The sequence below is a fragment of the Hetaerina americana genome, unplaced genomic scaffold, assembly GCF_022747635.1.
Source record: "Hetaerina americana unplaced genomic scaffold, ioHetAmer1.1.p SCAF_7, whole genome shotgun sequence".
In the NCBI taxonomy this organism is placed as follows: Eukaryota; Metazoa; Arthropoda; class Insecta; order Odonata; family Calopterygidae; genus Hetaerina; species Hetaerina americana.
In genome coordinates, this window is record NW_027287316.1 from 56,711,903 (window position 1) to 56,733,956 (window position 22,054).

At 35.1% G+C, this 22,054-nt stretch overlaps 2 protein-coding genes across 2 annotated transcripts in view; one reads left to right on the plus strand and one right to left on the minus strand.

The window, feature by feature from the left end:
- Positions 1-9,060, minus strand: part of Wdr37 (WD repeat domain 37) — a 33,724-nt gene extending 24,664 nt beyond the window's left edge. Inside the window, exons 1-6 of the mRNA XM_071595846.1 lie at positions 8,868-9,060; positions 8,504-8,708; positions 8,349-8,419; positions 8,128-8,250; positions 3,544-3,744; positions 69-244 (exon numbers count right to left, since the gene is read on the minus strand). Coding sequence (XP_071451947.1) covers positions 69-244; positions 3,544-3,744; positions 8,128-8,250; positions 8,349-8,419; positions 8,504-8,667 — 735 coding nt within the window. The 5' untranslated portion in view covers positions 8,668-8,708; positions 8,868-9,060. The remainder of the gene's footprint in view (positions 1-68; positions 245-3,543; positions 3,745-8,127; positions 8,251-8,348; positions 8,420-8,503; positions 8,709-8,867) is intronic.
- A 1,111-nt stretch (positions 9,061-10,171) lies between these two features.
- Positions 10,172-22,054, plus strand: part of LOC139696200 (uncharacterized) — a 58,944-nt gene continuing 47,061 nt past the window's right edge. The window contains exons 1-2 of the mRNA XM_071594846.1: positions 10,172-10,425; positions 10,557-10,720. Of these exons, the coding sequence (XP_071450947.1) occupies positions 10,608-10,720 (113 nt within the window). The 5' untranslated portion in view covers positions 10,172-10,425; positions 10,557-10,607. The remainder of the gene's footprint in view (positions 10,426-10,556; positions 10,721-22,054) is intronic.

Genomic DNA, 22,054 nt, shown 5'->3' on the forward strand with positions numbered 1-22,054 from the left:
TTCAATTGCATGAGGTGATATTTGACGATGACTCCCCCAATATAACAATGTTACTAGGTTATACCTACCGAGGGCAAATCCCATGTAACAGCAGCCTGCCATATTTGAGCTGTACCATCTCCTCCAGCTGTTAGCACCAAATCTCTTGAAGGATGGAAGCGGACAGAATTCACAGATCCAGAGTGTCCAACATATTGAAGTAGGCAGCGACCAGAGTCAACACTCCATATGCAAGCCGTGTGATCTAAAAAAAGGGATGGTTCAATTTATTTAAGTACATCCAAAGACACATTATATTACATAACATTATAGTTCCCTTTCACTTTCCCTACATTTCCTTCTTCATTTCTTAATTAAAACCTTGATACATCGTCATCAGGGCATTAGAATGAGCTGCCTCAAAAAAATTACCCCTTGCAGATCGAAGCCTAACTCAGGACCATCAGATTCTCTTCGAAGATCCCAACCTTACTACCAGAGCTAACACCATCGGACAAAGGAGGTAATAGAAATCTGTGATGAGGGAAAAAAATTCAACCGAGATACAGGAATGACTGCACCCAAGTATAGAAACCTGTGCTCAAGAAAATAAAGACAACAAGAAGAAAGAGGGAGAACATCTGTAACGGCCAATCAGGAGTGACTTGAGCCAAATTAGAGGATATACCTTTGTAATTTAATAATTTCTTAGAAAATCTAAGAGATTTTGCTCATAATATCCAAATGGTTTGCGTTAGGAAAGAAAGTAAGTAATCCCTCCATTAGACAGCAGTTAAAGTTTCAACTCTATCCATCACGCGGTTTCATTTTCATGGTTAATTGAAGCAATAAATGTTTGGTTATTTGAAAGAATGTAATAAAATGAATTTCAGGTAGTGATTAACTTCTATTCAGATCAAGAGAGATCAAAGCCAAGTTTGATGAAGTTCGTTGCACATCAGCTAATTTGTTTGCGACTGTTTACAATTGGGTAACTTGAGTTTATACATGGTCGTACATCCAAAATGATGAAAATTATTTGAGCCATCCTGTGGAAGTGACTGCCTCCAAACCATTGACCATGACATGCTTATGCATGATCAGCAAGTTTGTAAAATAGTTGTGGCCACCAGCATATAACTAGGTACAGTGTTTTTAATTTTGCATGAAAAATTGGGTGTGCAAAATATCTCAGCAAGTGGGTGCTGCCTTTGCTTCCAGTGGAGAGACCATCCTGTGGTTGATTCGGAGGCTTTTCTGTCACTTTTCCATCACAATTCTGATTATTTTCTGCATTGATACATAACTGTAAACAAAACTTGGATACACTACTACACTCCAGAGATAAAGAAAAAGTCAAAACAGTAGGTTTCCAAAGGCAATCCCACTCCAAAGAAGGTGAAGCTGGCCAACAAGGCGATGGCCAGTCTTTTATTTCATTTATTTAATGACTTCATTGAGGCAAGAGTCTTTTGGGATACATAGAGAACAATCTACATCGATTAATTGCCAAAAGGAAAAATAATAAATGGAAAGTATTATATACATATTCACTGCACTGGCTGAGCAAAGAAATTGAGAAAAACTTTCCTATTCCTCAAAGAAAAAAAATTCTCTTCTATTAAGACAATGCATGGGCACACACCAGCACTGTTTCAATGTAGAAAATTATAGAATTAAAGTTCGAATCATTACAGCATCCACTATATTTACCAGAATTGTTCCCAATGACTTTTTTTTTATTTCCTAACCTAAATAAATGGCTCTTCAGAATATGTTTCATATTAAATGAGGAGATAATCGCCAACAGATAGTTTGAGGACCTTCTGAAATCCTACTTTTAGGATTGCTTACAAAAGTTGGAGACATTCTGCGGAAAGTGTTTTAAGCTTAAATTAATTATGATGAAAAACACCCAAAATAATGTTTTTTTTTATTTTTCCTAAGGACTTATTGGATGACTAAAATTATGACCTAGTATCAATACCCTTAGGACAATGACGGAGTTAGTCATCAAAACATCAGCAGCTGACACCCTGACCCAGTGAAAATCATTCCCAGATTTTATCTGAATTTTCCACACAAATGGACTATTTAAATTATTAGGTTACTCCAAATTTTAATTTTAGCAAGGCTTTTGATAGTAAAAGTAATAATTGAAATCAAAGAACTCATTGGTGAATTTTACTGTTAAACTGAACAAAAATAATCAACTTATAGGCACATTTTGTTCTCAAATTTGAAGAGTAAATGCTATTAAAAATCAAACACATTGCTTACTCCTAAAAATATGGGGTAGGAATTAGCAACAATTGTTTGGACAAGAGAGCTTGTTCCCTTATCTCTTCACATCAAGTGAGATTATCAGTTCACTTCCTCCTCTTCCTCATTTCCCCTCTGCTATTCCCCAATAGAACACATCCAAAATACCTCTCACTCTTAGCACATGTCCACTTTTCTTTCCTCTTCTGGAGTGTGTTCAGTAATGCTCTTCCCACCCCTTATCTTCTTTGGCACCTCATTCTCTAACATGCCCACCCTTAATATCCAAGTTATATTTTCATTCCTATGCGTTGGGACATAACAAAATCTAGGTTTCTATGCTTTTTCAGGCAAATGAATTTCCTTTTTTGACCAGGAGGGATAATTTCAGTATTTGACTAGTACTAATGTTTTAAAAATAGAGGGTGGCTAGTAATGCTAAGAATTACATATATTCCCATTCTCGCTTGATAGAAATCATAATTTTAGGGGTAATTACATTGCATTACATTATTTATGCATAATACCATTTTTCACAAGTTGCTACATCACTTGGGTACTGTTATTTATGTAATTCCAAATACACTATTTTTTCAGCATCTATTTAAAAACAAAATTCATTTTTGTGATCAAATATGTAGTAAGGCAGCAATGAATAATGGGTTATACATTCAAATGAAAAATATGCCAATGTTCACCACTTTTGAAAATCCCATCTCTATAAGTCACATAGAGTTGAAGGTGAAAGTCTATGTACCTTAAACTTCGATGTATATAAACTAAATCCACCTAATTTACATATATGAAAATAAACCAAAAAAACCTGGTTCTCCTCAAGCCTCAATATATTACACACACTGACCAGTAGACATTCAATCACAGGTGTCAAATTTACTGGGAGAGATATTTTTGCTGACAAAATTTGTATTCCTATACATTTACCTCATTCAAAAGATTTAGAAACTCTCAAATAATCCTTTTATTCAAGGACACTGAACACCACTTGGTGTCTATTATAAAAGGCCATCAGCTATTAAATATGGTAATTTGTGCCATAAGACTGATACAATTAGATGGAGGGTAAGACTGGAGAACAAAAGAATTGACATAGAGCAACAAAGGAAGCTGGTTCACACTTTAATGCTCTATCTGAGAAACGATATATCACTGGGTGGAGAAAATTTCATCACTAAAAGACCAATAAATATGGAAGGAAACCTGAAAATGGAGCAGTTCCACATTTGCAATGGTTCAGTGAAGTGGTGGAAACAGCAATGCAGAAAATTAACACTCGCATCTCACCTGCAGAGGCTGTTGCAATCAAAGGGTGTCCCAGCCGTGAGACTGACACTTCCCACACTCCATCTCGATGACCAGCAAATGGCCGCACCAAAGATGCACTCACAGAGGGCCCTTTAAAGCTGGACACAATCTTGCTTGTATGAGCCCGCAGTCGGTGTGCACTTGTTTTCACCTTCTGTGATGATGTGGAATGTGACACGGCTGCATGAAAAATACATGCATAAAACAGTAAATTCGGCCATCATGTTACAGCATGATCCTAATTACACAATATTCTACAGAAATAAGTGATCCAGTTTCACTAAAATTTTTGGGCATTGAGTAAAATGCTAAGGGGCTAATAAACCACAGAAATCAACCTGATATATGTAGAATGTTCAAGGGATGGGGAAGAGTAGCTAGAAATCCAGCAGCGACATTAGTCTACTTTTAACGAAAGACTGCAAGGGGTAACACAATGTCTCACTTGACAGGCTATACAGATAAATAGTTCAAGGGTTGATGTAGCAGAAGGAATCCATAATAAGATAAGGATATATCACTTTTCCACAATATTAAACTATATTGTATGTGGAACTTTTCGACTCATGCAGCCATCTTCAGGTTAAAGCCATAGATACAAGAAAATTACTGAATATATAGTCAAAAGGGTAGAAGCTCCTCCAACTCCACCCCCAACCTGTTTTTTCTTCCCCCTTTTTGGCTATATACTCAGTAACTTTCTTGTATCTATGTCTTGTACCAGAGGATGGCTCTGTGAGTTTAAGTGCACATTGTACAATAAATTTTTATTTTGTGGAAAAGTGCTACATCCTTGCCTTATTATTTTACATTAAGTACTCTCCAAGTTGCATCCCAGTAGGAATTGGAATACCTCTAAAAAATTCTTCAACCACTTAAATTCAACCCTGGGCCCTCAGGATGGGAAGTCAGTACATTAGCCCATGGCATCAACTCATCCCCCATATAATAATCAACCTTAAGGTTGGTTTGATAGGCAGGAATAGAGCTCATTTCATGCTAAGTATGGCCTATATGATAATGACTTAAATATGACCACATGATTTTCACACATTTAGTAAGAGGTGCCAGTTTCTTTCTGTGGCACCCAAATAATCACACAGTTTTGGAGGAGCTGAAGGTTCCGAGAGGTATCATCTAAAATCAAATGCAGACACTCTAGTCCTAGTTCGGCACTCTATCTCCTGGACTACCAACCCCACCTGTTTGGTTGCTAACAATAGGTATCAGGACTTCATTGCTGTCTCATGAGCAGGAAATACCTGAATTTCCTTCAGGTGAAGCATTCATGCAACCTTCCAGATTGGTTTGATTAGCTCTGACCCTTCCTGGGTAAGGCTGGGCTAAAAATGTATTAAGGGTGGAGGTGATAAAGGGAAGCCAAACCAAAATAGCATCAACTCTTGGCACTTGTTTACCAGAGACCTAACACACTTATGTATGGTTGCTGCTCAACCTGCAGATACTGATTAGCCTTGTTTGCATTCATTAGGTTGTCTCTGAGAAATTAATTAAAATTATTTGAGAATAATTATTTAAAATTCTTAGTCCTAGAGGAAGTGTAAAATAACAATCAATAAATTTTCATGGAAAATTAAAAAAATATCCCTTTATCCATATTTAAATTATATGCCTCCCTAGAAGTGTTAGGATCTTAATGATCACCTTAGTTTGAAGTAAATTCAAGCGCAACATACGAAAGTCTTAATCTGGATTACAATGTTTGACAAGTGATGACCATCCTAGTCATCTTTCAACCACATTATGTATATATTTTGTATTGTAATGATTCTTGCCTCATCTAATAGGTCTTTTGTTTTACTTTCAACTTTACGTACCGCTCCTTATGTAAACCTTTCACTAATGATTCCAAATATTTCTGATGATTTCCAAAGCCTTTAACACAAATTCCTAAGTACAATAATTGCCCAATCAGTAGGGTGGTTTATGGGGATTTAACAGTTCAGATGTTTTTTCATGCTGAACATTTTGTTCCCTTTTTCTCAACTTCAAAGAGAGAAAGTAGTGAAAATTTTTTACAACACTTCCACTTACATGCATTCCTTTCATGCAATAACCCTTTAGAATGGGAACTTTCTCAAGGAATTTCTCGATTTAAGTTACAAAAGAAAAGCTACTCCCTCTTAAATATTTCTTCTCAACTGACCTATCCCTAAATATTTCATTTACCACTGCCTTATTCATACCTCATATGCCCTTCTATTCCTCAATTTCTTATATCCCTAGCCTTGGCAATTTATTCAATACATCAACCCATGACTTACTCTTGTCTACTGCTTCCTCTAAAACCATTCCTCCACTAATATATCTGTTTCGTGATTTGAATCTTATCCTTTCTCTTAACATGGCACTGTTCATTATAGTTCACTTCTTTCGTACTGGTCCATTATTGGTGAATCCAATTCCACATCCTTCTGTGACACAATCATGCTTTCCATATTTTTACCACCAACACTTCTACAGTGCCCCATGCCCACTGCTTTTAATTGCCATGCATGCTTACCCTGGAACAGCTAAGTTTCAATTCTATGAAACACTCTAAGGAGGAAAACACTTTTGCACACTACCATAGACACATTATTTTGAGGGGATCGAGATGGTGCGGGGGCTAACGTACTGGCTTCCCACCATGAGGGCGCGGGTTCAAATCCCGGCGGTGTTGAATATTTTTCAGAGGTATCTCGATCCCTACTTGAGGTGCTTTGTGGAGGGCACTATGAGTGAGTACGCCGTCCGTCGGATGGGACGTTAAACTGCGGACCCCTTGGCGCCTTTCGTAAAGAGTAGGCTAATGCCGACGCCGGGTTTCTCTCCACCCTTCATCCTTTCCTATCCATCCCCTATGGCGCAAATGACCTTAGCTGTCGGTCGCCTCCCCTCAAAACTACTACTACTACATTATTTTGATAGACTGGCAAAACCTTTCCGGCTGGTTTTCCCATATCTTTGCATCTATTTTTTAAACCCTGGCATTTTGCAAACACTTCTCTACAATGTAAAGAGTCATTCATTTGTTCCATTTTTTTTATGTTTCCCCAACAATGCTACCATTCTTCTCATTCCCCTTACGAAACATGACTACTTTCATTTTGGACATTCACCAGACTGTTACCACACAGGAGTATTTCAAGTTCCCATGTAGATCATTTGAGTTAAGCTTTTTTAACATTTTCAGTGTGGACATACTTTTTGAAAACTCTCCCAGTCCAAAATATGTTTTTTGTTGCAAGTATTTGGTTACCATTTTATGTAACCATATATTATAAAATGTGAACATGAAAAATGACATGCGCAGCGTGAATACTCATTTGATATCCGTGATGAAGAAGAGGACAGTGATACTGTTCCTGGGAGCGCGAGTTGGCCTCAGAATAATTAATTGATGCAGGGTACAAAACACACATTAGTGCACCACCACTCTTAGACAGCATGCACCCATAATGTAAAAGTGTGAATATTCTGCCCTCAATGTTTTGTGAAGACACTGATTTATTCCAATAAGAGGTTTAAAAAATATTGATGCCACTCTCGCAAAATCACTTTTTGGCTTATAAATTTGGCTTACAAATATGTTTTTGGAAAAATCAGCAATAGGATTTGAACATATGATAGTTCAATACTAGAGTAAGTATTGAAGCAATGTCTGTCGTCTGTAAATGCAACTTTCTATTTTTAGCCTATAACAACCATTAAAATCACTCGTGGATCCACTTAGAATGTAACAGTGCCAAGTATCAGTAAACATTAATGTATTTGGTCACCTCTGAACTGCATAATACTTCTTCTACATACAGAACCCCTGTGAAAGCAAGACTTGATAATTTCTATTGTATTTCATTGCATGAGCCAAATTCTTATGAAGGGGAAGACCAAGAAGAATGACCTCTATCACAGACATTAAATTGATATTGCTGAATACAATTTTGAATGTAATAACCTGATAATGATTAAATGTATCATTGGACTTTTCAGATAGTAAAATATAGAAAATATAGTTAGAAAATTTTGAGCTAATTATTTTTTATCATAAAATTGTATTGGATTGAATCTAACGAATAAGTTTGAGGGGTTTCATGGGGCATGCTAACATTGCTCATGAGCATGGCCAGGATCAATTGGCTTTGTTTGGACCATTTTTTTGGTAACAAGTTGTCGTTTGAACCATTTTTCTCTTTAAATATTCAGCGCAAGACTAAAATGAGAGGCTAATATTCTCTCCTGAATTCCACATCTCCTCTTCAGTAATCTGTCACAGAATCCGAAGTTTCCAGGAACCCCCAAAAAATATAGAGCGAACCCGTTTATCATAGAGATCAGCCTTCCTTTGTCATCACCCCATTTTCATAGGATCTCATCTTTCCTAGTTTAAACGCAAAGAATCGCGACGAGTAGGATACATGGTAAGTTATTTAAAGGGCAGTCCTACAAATCGGATAACACATTAGTATTATCACCGAAATTCATTCTAGGCATGATTACATTGTTGTATATTTGTAACGTGTTCTTTCACAGGCCATGTTATATATCAAGGTTTCAACTCACATTTCTGCTTGGAAATACCCTTGGAGGAATTGGCATCAAAATCGGCGTAATCACAGCTTTGTTTATCACTCACAAATGACTCCCTCTCAAGGCGCTCATTTAGGTTGTCTATCTTCTCTTGCACTAAATAGACGGAAAATATTAAAAATATCTACATAATAGGCAAACACGGAGATGCTAACTCAACATCAGTAAAAATAGGTGCAAATCATAACACTTACGCGCTATGTTTTCGAAGTAAAGTCCTTCAAACTCTTTTTCTATTTGCAGAAAAAGTTCCTGCAGTCGACTCCTAACAAACAGAAAAATAATAACAAATTGAAAGGGTTAATTGTCAAATTTTATTTAGAGCAAATTGGCAGGAAGATAAAAATACCTGATTAACGGCGGTAACATTGATTCGCCCTCAGTCTCTGGTCTCTGGTTGAGGTAATTTAGAGGTTGTACATCTTCAGGATTATTGTTGTGTGAACGTGGTATGTTGATTCGCTTACTTTTTGGCGGTTTGACCGCCAAATTAGGCAAAACATCTTGAGGCATAATGAAGTATGTTCACCATCGACAAGCTATGAACATTGAAACTATAACAACAGATGAAATGATTAGAATATTAACTAACATAAACAAGAAAAATCGAAATGATATATGATGAACCTTTTAAGAATTAGACATCAACTCCGTATAAATGGATACAATTAATTTCTTGAGCATAAGATTGCAAGAAACAATTTCATTCGTACCTGACGGAAGCCTTTTGTGTTCAGATGAAACCTTGGAGTTGATGAATGCTGAATCTGTCGCTCATAAAAATAGGATACTATTCATAAAATGTCACAACCAACATAGTACAAGCGTATTTCACCCAATTATTTGATAAAATCTAATTTGAATATATTGGCTATTTGCTTTCCATCGACCGCTTAGGTATGTGACGTCTACTTGCGGCGAAATATAGGTGCGCAAAATAGCCTTCAAATTTCACAAATCTGACTGTGAAAATGTAGTTCCCAGTAATAAATATTAGGATCATTGACAGCGGTACTTAATGACGATATGGGCATAGTAATCTTAACTATAAACCGTTTGATTTCATTTTCAAAGATTTCACATTTGGGTTTACGGTTGGGAGTAAACTATAAGAAATAGCATTATCAGTACACGGATATTTGGCTTTCTAATGATCCCATGACATCGGTTTAAAACTAGGAGTACTCAGTCTTCCAGAACTATTTATTAATATTTGTTATCAATAATTGACGTTTCATGTAAATAACATTATTTTCAGGTATAATGTCCTATGCTTTTTCTTAGCAAGGTCATCGCACAATTGGAATCCATGCGCGTCGGCCATTTTGCTGCAAATTTCTATTGCAAGTTACCATGAATATACGATATATGTTGTATATTTGTGCATGTTAATTCCCATTTATTTATTGTGTTAAAATATAACGCACAGTATTTGCAAGGAAGACGTAGGATTATATTTTCCAAATGCTTGACGTATTCTCCAACTAACTGACTTTCAGTGAGTACTTTACATGTACCCTGTAAAGTAAGCAAACCTGCTTAGCTCGATAGGATGTTTAATATATTAGTGGAAAACAAAATTAAGCCATTTAAATCTGCTGCAGTGGAATTAAAATTAACAAAATTAATATTTGAATATTGTATAGTCGGTAAAACGCAGAAACTAAAGATGTTATTGTCGTATTTCAGGAACAATACTGATAGAATTGAATCGGCAAATTTTCGGCAGAGTGCACTGTTATCTCTTAAGAATATTTGTTGTGATTTAATGAGAAATGAAGCTTAATTTAAAATTTTCGTACACTAATGAACATATTCAGTGTTATTAGATATTTTATTTTATATTTTTGCCAATTTATATAGTTCAAAAGTGATTTGCAGTAAAGATATTAATAAATATATTCAATGTTGTCACTTAACAGTTGACAGTCAAAATGTATCAAGACGGTGTTAAAGCTTTTGTGTGTAAAAACATGTAATTTCGTCTTCCTCGTTAATGTGTGAGATGAAACGAATGTGAAACATGACCAAAAATTAATTTTCGGCGTATGTGTGTGTTTAATTAGTGAGTGGACACCGAAGACGGCGGTAATTACTTGTGGCCATGCCCATATACTTCTCTTTGATAATGTTGTTTTATTTTCCTTCGAACTGTCAACATTCTCGTTATAAGCCTTAGTACTTGGCTAAATAAGTTATATTTTTGTGCATTTAAGACTGTAAAACATTATACTTCGCCATTGCAGTGATGAAGCGTCTACTTCCTTTTAGGTAAGAAAGGATGTTGTGATTTCTGTTTACTAATGTAGATGCTGTCAAAATCCTGATATACATCTATTTTATTTCTTGTATGTATTGGTGGTTCTACTTATGTTGCATTTATATATTTATCTTTTTTCAAGAGTAATTCATCTAAGAACTCATGTTTGTCAACAAACTACATCGACTTCACCATGTTTGAGGGCAAGCATATACATTTTAGTCCTGTAGATAATAAACCGTTGTGTTCATATTCTAAAAAGATTTGTAAACAACGGCGATTGAATGGATACGCATTTTGTATAAGGTAAGTTTGCCTTTTATTATTTGTTGCTTATAATCACTTAGTGTATCATTAACATTCATGGATGGCCATTATTTAGTTAATTCTTAGGTTTGAAAATTATTGTGATAAATGTTCAATGCCGATTGGCTGACAGTATGAATGTCTTCGACGATTATGCTTACCAAACCAATGACAGTATAAAGTGTACTTCGTTTACGTGATGACTGCTTATGGGGGTGGTTACCGTTGTTAGTTTATATAAATGTAATATATATTTTTGTTAGCACTCTTGTCTGTGAAAATTGGCTACATATTAATATGCTCGCTTATCGCCAATATAATTGAAGCTACTTCATTCAGGATGTTAATTACTTTGTTCAGCTCACCATTGCATCTTATTATAAATTATTCTTGACTTGGGCTTAGTTGTGCTTCATACATTATCTGCCTTCTGTAGATTATTATAATTTTTGCCCCAAACAGACAAAACTATGTTATGTCAGAAATTGCTGTACAAAGCGTAGACCTGTAATCTTATATTAACTCTATGATTTGATTATACATGGTTGTATAAATAGCAGTTATTGGGTGAAAAGAAGTATTCGGCAGTAATTCTTTCAATTGGATTTTGAACCAGTGAAATAGCCTGTGTGCTTCCCTTATTTATGATGCCCTCAAATTAGTGTCAATCAGGGAGATATTTAATGCCTTCGTTTTAATCGACACTTGTTTAACCAGGAATTTGTTGTTGAGTTGAACTACGCTGTAGGTAGTGAAACCAATGTATTATACTCTGTTATGTGCTACTGCCTATATATTGTTGCAACAAGTGACGTTCCCATTGATAATTTTCTTTAACTATGCGTTATAATGCATGCTGACATTCGTCTTGAATGCTTATCATTTGCATTTGGACACATAGAAATGGGATGTATTAGTATGTTGATTATTGTAAAATAAGCTATTGATGGAACTATGAGAGTTATGGTTGAAACTGAATGATGTTTTCATGAAATTTTTGTGCTTGGCAAGGCTGTTAATTATTATGTCTTCCATGGTATTTAAATGCTACTTTGCAATTAAGCCTAATTCCTATTTTGCAAAATTTAACATCCATGAACTTTTGGTGTTCTCTAATGTTTTTTCAGCCTTGTCTAATGAAGTAATGTGCTTTCTTTGAGAGTAAAGTTAAATTATGACATAGAAAAATTGGATTTAGTCCATTGTGCTGCTAGCAGTTGTCAGAATGCTGACAAGAAATGCATATATTCAAATATGAGAGATTGGTTTTGATTTAACCCATGCCACATGATTTGGAATCACTTGAAGAACTCAGTGGAACTTTTTCAGTGAAGCTTAGAAATATTAGTGAACAGAAATAATAAAATCAATGACTCCAATGAAGTATGCCAATCACTACAATATATGTTGGTCAACCGAAGGAAATTCAGAAATTGTGAACCGTTTCTCTTTGAAATGAAAGGTAAATATATCTTTTGGTGTTCTCCTGGCTTTAAAAACTGTGGGTTGGGTCCTTGAAAGTGATTGGATGGTTTTCTTTGCTTCCTGGAACTGTTTTGGTATTATTCATTTGTTTTGGATTTATTCTTACACATTTGTTGATAATATAAACATTAAACTAATAAAAATATTGGATTTTTGCAGTAAAACTTTAAATGTCAATTTTTAAATAACAAACTTGGCATTTTACCCATAACTGTGTTTGATATATTTGCCTTCGAGTGCACTTTAAAGTATAATTATATTTATGTGATATTCATTCTAGTGATAGTTCTTGTGAGGTACGTGAAAATAGGTGGAAAACTTTAAGAGGATTAGTCCTAGATATTCAGATAAAGCTTTGTTATATTTTATAGACACTAAAGCAAAGTTCATGTAATAGGTGCCCTGGGAAACGCTTTTCCTGGGCACAATAAAGTTGTCGGTAAATAGGATGATGGAAAAAATTGATGCAAAAAGGTCTGATCAGGGTAAAATTATTGAACATTTAGGAGAATAGTAGATGATTAGGTAGGTTTTTCAGATCAATGGCATATGCGGAAAAGTTACAAAATTCCAACAATTGCTCCAATGAAATATCAATGACCCTTGATTACTTTTCTAATGAGAAGGTAGGTATGACTGGTGTTACATGTTAGGAAACATACATCCCAGGAAGACCTTCAGTGGTTGTAAAATTTTTTGACTTTGATAATTATTTTCAAACGGAGGAGCAGAGAAAAAAATAGTAAATGGCTATGATGATAGAAAACACTGATTGTGATGGTGGTGATTGTAAGGAATTCACGTACTATAGTTAGCCATTTTTATCGTCCATGTGCAAATTTTTTCAGCAACGATGATATATGTTTTCCAGTTTTAAAGCTATATGGAGCTGTACCTTTTTTTATGTTTTATCCCAAATTAAAAACTTGAAAGTGAGTGTACTGGTAAATTGAGATTCTTGATATGGCTCTTAACAGTAAAATGAGGCCATGTGTATTATCATATATAGTGGATATGTACGCTGTTCTTTCTTAGTTTTTAAAAATGTGGCTGAATGATTATTGGTGAATATTGTTAATCATTCTCAGTCAAATTAAAGAAATTCCAAGAAACTGCTGGAAATGCCACAGCAGTAACTATAAGGGAGTCAACCAATGGTGTGCCCACTAATTCAAGAGTCACAGTTAAAACTAATTTTTCTTTGTTGGGATTTGAACCCAGATCCCTGGTCGAGTGCTTTAGGCATTTGGCCTAGGTACGGAGGTTTCCTCGCACAAATAAATTTCTTGGGCGTTTTAAAGGACAAAGATGTTCTGTAAAATTAGCAAAGAAATTATGCCGCAAAGTAATCATATGTGAGGGATAAAGTGAGCTTCTTACAGTGAGAGCTTCACTTGAAAATGATGTAGTACATCGAAACTAGTCAGAAATAAATCTTTGAGTGGAAATTTTTAATAGTCTTCCTCTGTGTTATTATGAAATATTAGTTAATATAGTGTCTTAAAAAGGCTGTAAAAAGCTCACTTTATCCATTCCATATGATTACTTTGCAGATAAAAATGGTGTAGTACATCGAAAACAGTGAGAAATAAATCTTTATTAAGCAGAAAATTGTAATAGTCTTCGTCTCTGGTATTATGGAACAGTTCCACCACATTACACCTGAATCTGTAATTTATATAACTAATATTTCCTTATGTTGTAAAGGTTTATTACATCACTGTAAAGGGAAGAAGAAAAAAAAACCATGGGAATATTACGATTGGTGCGGTGATTTACGGGGAAAGTTAATTAAACCCTTTCAATCATTTACACGGGGGGTTGTTTCTCCGATAGGTTTACAAGGAAATTGTCCCTACTGCCAGGGACCATATTCTAGAACTTAAAAAAACACAGAATGGTTAGCCCTAAGTGATTTATGGTTAGGTTTTCTCTTGCCTGGGACCAGCTCTTTATTTGAGTGTTTACTATGAAAAGGCCAAATAGGTCTGCGAATACATTAATCTGTTTAGGATAAACCTTGTATGGCTTAATGAAGTATTATTTAATGTAGTCATAGTTATGCATGTTAAACCACAGTCTATGAGGTTAAAGTAACTTTGAGCCCATCGGTGTTTACCTTTGATAACATTAAAGAAAGTGTGGAATATGCAGATACAGCACTGTTTGCAGTCACTGGTGGACTTGCACTTAATCTGAGAATTTCACAGTGTAAAAATTATTCATCTAGACCAGGATTCAAACCTTGAATGCCTTGTTTTCCAGAAATTGAGAAATATGGGTTCCATTCCCAGGCAAGGATAGTGCTTTCTGCGTTTAAATTCTAACATTTTTTAACCAAAACAAATTTAATTTATTTTATGACTGTCCCAAGTATGGTTGAATGCCAAATGAAGTGCTGAATGCTTCTGTACAATAGGAAACTTCTCATTTTTAACTTCTATAATTAGACTATTGTGGCATTTTCCCCTCTACTGTTTTAATATCAGGAATGCCTGGCTGGTTGGAACAAGGGCCCCACATCGATTTGGAGGTGACAAAGATTCTAACAAAGGAAAATCGCAACTTCCTAAGAATAGTCTGGAAATCAGCAGGATTAGCTGAGGACCTGTGTAATTTAACTGGATTTAAGGGGATTAAATGATCTCTCAACTTAAAATAAGGGTTTTTTTTCAAGCAATGCCTCTTAAGAAAGCTCCAATGGACTCTGCGCCTCCCACTTCAGGGTGCCAAACTTCAATGAATATCATGTCCCTGAAGATGCCTCCAGGGCCAGTAATGGTAGTCATTACGGCAGGTGACCAACAGCTGAGGTCAATTGTGAAAATAGGGGTAGGTGGGTAATTTGATGGAGTTATGATTTTCAGTGAACGGAGGAAGGGTGAAGAGAATACTCTAAATACAATATGCCAAGGGGTTCACTATTTAACATCCCAACCACTATTGCCCAGAGTGTCACCCGAGAGAGAAACCCGGAAGAAGAAGAGAAGAGTACCTTCATCAATCTCTTGTGCAGTCACTTTAGCACAAACATGTAATGACTGCCTCAGTGAGAATGTAAAAAGAGTGACTCCCATGAGGCTCAGTCACATGCATATACACGGGGTTGATGGGAATCGTCCCTTCTCTGCAGTGACTTGCCACTTTTGATTAGTATATAGTGTGATGAAAATGAAATAATGCAAAAAACCAGAATAGCTTCTGTCCCTGACTATGTCTAAAAGGGGATCAGGATGGTGTGGTTGCTAACATACAGGCTTCCCACCAAGAGGTTCATATCCTGGAGACAACAAATATTTTACAGTGGTATCCAAATCCCCAGTTAAGGTGCTTTTTGGAGAGTACTTTGAGTGAGTGCGATGTCCATTGGATGGGACTTTAAACTGCAGATGCCTTGGCGTCTTTCAACAAGAGTAGGCTAATGCCGACGCCGGGTTTCTCTTTACCCCTCCCTTCCCATCCATCTCTAATGGCAAAAATGACCTCAGCTGTCGGTCGCCTCCCATTTAAACTACTACTCCATCTTAAAGCAGTGACCTGTAAGAGTCTTAATTTAGTATACTTTCTGGGTTAATGGGGAATTACTTTTCTTGGTAATGGTAATTTGTATTTAATTTGAAATAAAATATAAATAAATTACTAAAAGAGGGGAATTGCATTTTCAAAGCATTTAAATATATGTACAAACATTCATCATTAATTAGTGATGCACTTATTTTTATCTGATTCACTCAATAATACTGAAAAGTTGTCAAGGTGGTAATCATAGCCATTTTTTTCTACGCTTGGCCTATCATGCCACAAAATGTATTTAATTGCACCAACATGACAGTTACAGAGCTTTTAAGGGAAGGAAACAAAGAAGTGACATTTGACAAGGACATATATGAACCAAGGTCTGGAGTGTCTTGGTATGCCAATAGCTTTTCAACAAACTTGACTGTACCGTGTGATCAGTTGAAAATACTGATAGCTTTTATCTAAGCAATAATAATGTAAAAACCTGGGCTAGTCCCACTGATAACAAATTTGCTGACATTAGGTGGTGCCCATTTTAGTTAATTGCCTCTCATCCCTTCAGAAGTTGTAAATTTGTTAGTTTCCTAAAAAAGGACAAGCTTTGCTCACATTAGAGTATGTGGTTAAAATTTATGGCAGAAGGAGCAGGAAAAGTATTTCAGATAAGGAACTGGATTTGTTTTATCATAAATGGATAAGAAGGCAGGTGGTGATTTAAACAAAAAAACCATGCATATCAATGCTCATGTTAAAGTGAATTTAAGGTTGCCAATGGCCTACTACCCTTTGTAGAGCAGTTTATATTTTTTTTATTACACATGAATTAGGGTAAACCCATAAAAGAAGTTGATAAAACAAACAAAGAACTGGAAAAGTAATCAATGCGTCTAACTAAAAGACTTAGTAGACTGGAAATTTTTAATATATAAAACAATACTGTACTCAAAATTGTTATTTGAAATCTGGTAAAAATGTTGCAAACAATTTAAAATATGATTTCTGTTACAACTTGCTTTAATTTAAGTGTATTTCCCAGGAAACTGGTAGTTCTCACTTTAGAATTCATTGAATAAGTTGTCCTTGAAGTATTCAAAGGTTTTCCAAAGTTCTGCTTTCCAAGAGTTGTGCGTTTATGGCATCCACACTACCTGTTCTATGCCTACCCCTATCCCGCTTATCTAACATATACCCTTCTGTCATATTCTTCAACATCCCCAAGTCTTTCAATATTTCAGCCCTCGGCTTTTTTGCATTTACTCCATTAACTTCCTCTCTCTGCCCACTCTACCATATACTTTATTATTAATCTTCCTCTCTTTTCATCTTATTTCTCCATGCTTTCATTGCAAAAGCCTCACGTCATACTCAGCCTTATGCATCAATAACCTGGTTCTAAATCCATGCATTGGTACATTCAACATTAAAGTCTTCACTAATCTCTTCTTTACTCAGCATACCTGCAGTCAAGTCTCTTGTAAATGGTTCTTTCACCATTCAAATTGCTTTCCTAATGTCCCCACCTCTATTCCTATTTTCCTCCTTAAGTAATACTCAAGTACATTAACTGCTCTGCCTGCTATAGTTCCCCCTACTTCAATGTTTAACTTAGCTTTCCTGCTTCTCAAGAACGTCATTAGTTTCAATTTCCCCCGGTTAATCTTCATCCCTTACATTTCACATTGCTTCTGTAAATCGCCAAGGAAAGGCTTGGTTCTAGAGTTATGTAATGTTTGTGCTTTTTGATAAATGATTTGATTCTCAAAAGTGTCACCCACAGAGGACACAGCACTAACATGATAAAGCATTAATTTATAACTGTAAAAGTCTACTTTTTTCTCTTAAAATACCCACCTTCATTATAGTCTTGATTTTAATGTGGCTTCGATTCACTTTTGGTGGGATATAAATTCTAGGTGAGAGCTGTGTGGAAGGAAATATGAATTTTGTTCTTCCATTGTCCTCACCTTTATTATACCTCTGGCATTGTCGTAATAATTTTGATTAGGGAAAGGCTTTCATTTGCTTTCGTATGAGTTATTTTTGTTTTGCTCGCAGCCTTAACTAGGATTGACCAAATAAATTTTAAATTTTTATATGAAACTGGTTCTATGTTTCTGTAGGCTGCTCCCTCAAAAAAAATTTGAATTTAATAACAATTTAAAAGTTGAAATTCCATGATTGTGATCGACCGAAAATGAAGCAGCCATTGACCAGTCGATTACGATTGATTTCTGTTCAGTCCTGCCTGACATTTTTAGATGTCTAATTTAATTATTGCTGTTTTGATCCCTGCTTTACATTGTCAGAAAATACAATGGCCTTGAGATCATATTAACAATGGTTGAAATAAGGTCCTAACTCTTTATCCGTGCACTTTCGATAGGTGTTTTGCATCAGCTCTATAGAACTCTGATTCGTTTTATTCGAAATACCAAAGCATTTGGTATTCCAATTTATTTCTTTTAAAACTGCTAGTGTTTTTATACCATCCATATAGTAATTAGGGTATCTAGATAAATTTTACTAAAAAAATCTTACCATATCATATACATGAAGAAGAATTACCCATAAAATTGTAGAAGTGTGCATGGGTGGTGCTCAGGCATTTTGTTCTCTCCCAGACTTATTCCCTGAGTCATATCCATTCAGAAGAAGAGGTAAACAGTGGTACTGCTTTTTCATGTGCAAGAATTATTATGACTTTCTCTTAACAGGATGGGTTTTCAATGGTCATGAATTGTTGAAAGAATTTTCCCTTAAGCAACATACATCACTTTGTGTTGATTTCAGCATCAAGACAATTTACTAATTGTTAATATAAAGATGTTGAAAGTTTTTTGTTTAAATTTAAAGCTAACATATGGCTGTTAAATAATGTGTATCATTTTAAAGATCTTAAGACCTTTAAATGTAGAATAAAGTCTGTATCCAAATTTTAACTTAATTATAACTAAATTTAAAGACAAGAGGTCGATTCTGGAAATTTTAATGCCATCAGCAAGTACCATATAACATCAATGGTGCCTATGAGCATGTTTGGTAAGTTGAACTGCATTATTGATGGAAAAAGAGTACATAGTTTTATCCTACTGCTGTTGGGAATAATCAAACTGTCAAAGATCGAAAGCAAAACAATGGATTACTATAAATTGTTATTTACCAGCAAACAGGGATTCCCTCAAGGACAAGAAATTGTGGAGAATGTGATCGCTCATAGGGTTAATAGTGGCTTGGAAGAAATGGTGTGCCACATTTATTATCTTATGAAAACAATTGAAATCATCACAAATGGTACAGGGAGAGGGTAGACTGATATTGATAGAGAAAAACGAAACGTGGCTACAAGTGTTCCTACTGATCAGGAGTCATTAAAAGGGTTATAGACTGTGATTAGATGATCAGAGATGTTATTAAGTTCAGAAAATGAAGATTTTTTTTAGATTAGTGTCATTGAAAACATTGATCTTGCAAAAAAACCATTCTCATTTAAAAACACAACCATTACAAAATATTTAAATGAGTGACCAAAAAAAATGCTTGAATTTCTAAATCTTGAATTACTTCATGTATTTGTCACTTGAAAATCTAATATGCAGAATCATGGAATGTAGCATGAAGGGTATTGTGAATATACTCATTACATTCATCAATTTTTTTGGATTCTACTTGGATGGTGAATTAATTTGCCTCTATACATATGTATGTGTGTAACCCTCAGAATAAGTCAAACATTAGGAGTAAACTTTTGTCCTTTTATTAATATGAATTTATCTACGAATGTATGTTATGGTTTTCATATTCAGGCAAGAGGCATTTACATCTACATAATGCCCCGCAAGCCACCGCAAGGGTGTGAGGCGGGGAGTGTTAGGTCACCACCCGTAAAAAGAAAAAATACCACATGCAAAATGAACAACATGGAAAACTACACCCACAGCGGCGCACACATTCATGCAAAAATCACTTCATCCAACACTCATGCAAACACATGTACCGTAACCAACAAACAACTGCATCCCCGGAATGCAGCACGAAAGCCATCCCACAACGCGCAAGCCAGAACATAACAAGCAAGAAGGCAAAACTCCACTACCACATGAACATGCAACACAAAACGCTCTCGCCCCCAACAAAAGGTTTTAAGGTTTTTCAGTCCTTCATAGTATTATTGATGTACAGAAAAATTGTAAGCATCAGTTATAGTGCAGCCCTCCTCCAAAACTGTGCAATCTAACCAAGGAGCAGTGTATATTTGCCTGATATTTGATGGAACAGGATGGCTAACTTGAAGCATTGCTCTACTGCCTTTGCTGCCAAAATACCATAAATCTCAAACATGGATGTAACTTATGGGATTACTAATTAAAATACTGTTCTATTTTTATATCTTTGGCTACATGTGTGAATTCGATGAGTTCCATTTGTAATTCCATGGAATTAGCTATCCAAGTAAAAAGGTGAATCTGACACAGAATTAATTATGTGGGAATTAATTGTAATTATGATGTAAATTGTTACAAATGTTTGATTTATAGTTTCTGAGATAAAAATTATCTACATGGAAGGAAGAGTTTTTATGAGTTAAATTGTAGCGTTTATGAGGGAATAATTTTTCTAGAAGATTTCTTCAAATCAGCATTAGTAAGGAAAGAAAGCATAAATGAGGACTATAGAGCAGTAACTGTGATTTCACTGGCAGCGGAAATGGTTCTCTGAAATGCTTATTTTACATCTTACTGTAACTTAACATTTTGTATAATTTTCTGTTTTATCTGTTTTTCTATTTCATATGCCTAATATTTCACATTGTATGCAAATTAGCCAGATTGTAAAGAAAGGTTGTAATGAATGTATTCAACTATTGGAAATTAATAGTTTTCAGGAATCAACTTAGTAGTATTGGAAATGAAAAAATAGTAACTTTGTGACACCTCTGAAAATTTATTATGATACGACCTGGGTTTCGACATTCAGCATCATCTTCAGGTCACCTGAAGATGACATTGGACATCGAAACCCAGGTGGTATCGTAATAAATTTTCAGTGGAATCAATTTCCAATATGAATCAATTCCATAAATTTATACCAGAAACCATCAACTCAGTAGTAGTTGCTACGTGTGCAGTTATAGTTGAATCTTTACCACTCCGTGGTTCTCTCTGTGAGGCGTAAACATTCTTATTTATCAATGCGGGAGATTTAAAAAAAATGCTATTTATAGTAAAGCCAGGAATTTTAATACAGAGCGTCTTCTCAACCTTTCAGTTTCCTACTGAGCCCATAAGGTAACTCTTTCGTTGTTTCAGCTCTGCATATATTTTAGATTACTGAGGTTTTTCCAATTTTCAATTTCTGGTCTTATTAGCAAGATTGGTATTTGGTATTCTTTGGATCACTTATGATGTACTTGAGGCAAGATTATATTTTTGTTCTGGATTCACCCTTACTTTAACGAACTCTGAAATTTTGCTTTAGGTAGATTAGAAAGCACTTTTAAATGCTGTGCTTTGAAGTGTTTAGTATCCTCCTAGTATGTTCTCTCATAAGACCTATCCTCCTAACATCACTTTTGTCAGTATTGATGTCTTGTAATGAAATTAAATAAGATTCGTTATGTTACTAGATTTTATGTTGTTTTGCTATGTGTTAAATTTGTCATTGGTGAATACTTGTTGTCTTGCAGTTAAAAACCAGGTGTGTGTTTGTGTACCCCTTTCATTTTTGGCTTAATGACTAAGCTTGATCGGTGGTGTTTAAATTATCTTAACTTGCGCAAAACAGTTGATTTTAACATGGAAATAATATTTTGGCCATATACTACCTGCAGTTTCATAATATGATCAATGGCTTTAACTCATCCATCGTTAAATGTATATGACTTGTGTATTTTATGGTTACATTTGTTTCCCAATTTCTTTGTTTTGGAGCATTTGTGTGTAATTTACCTAGTTACTGACTATAATTTTTACAGTATAGAAATAACAGGTGATGATTACTAATGAGATACTCTAAATACCCTAATTTATGTTATAGATTGTTTTGAAGATATTTATTTAAAACATTTTACTTTTTTCTTATCTCTCCCATCCTTATCTTATGGATTTCTTGCATGGGTTGGATAGCAACCTTGAATGTAAACTGCTTCAGTTCATTTTGGTTGCCAATTGTTTGTGTACTCTTTGAAATATTTTTAGATGATGAAGTACCCCCTCATTTAATCTTTTATATGATGCCGTTGGGCTAGATTGTTAGTTTCATGCAGATTGAAGTTATTAAAATTTGACTTATTTTCTTATAACTCTATAAAAATAGGGTTTCCTTACTCTATTA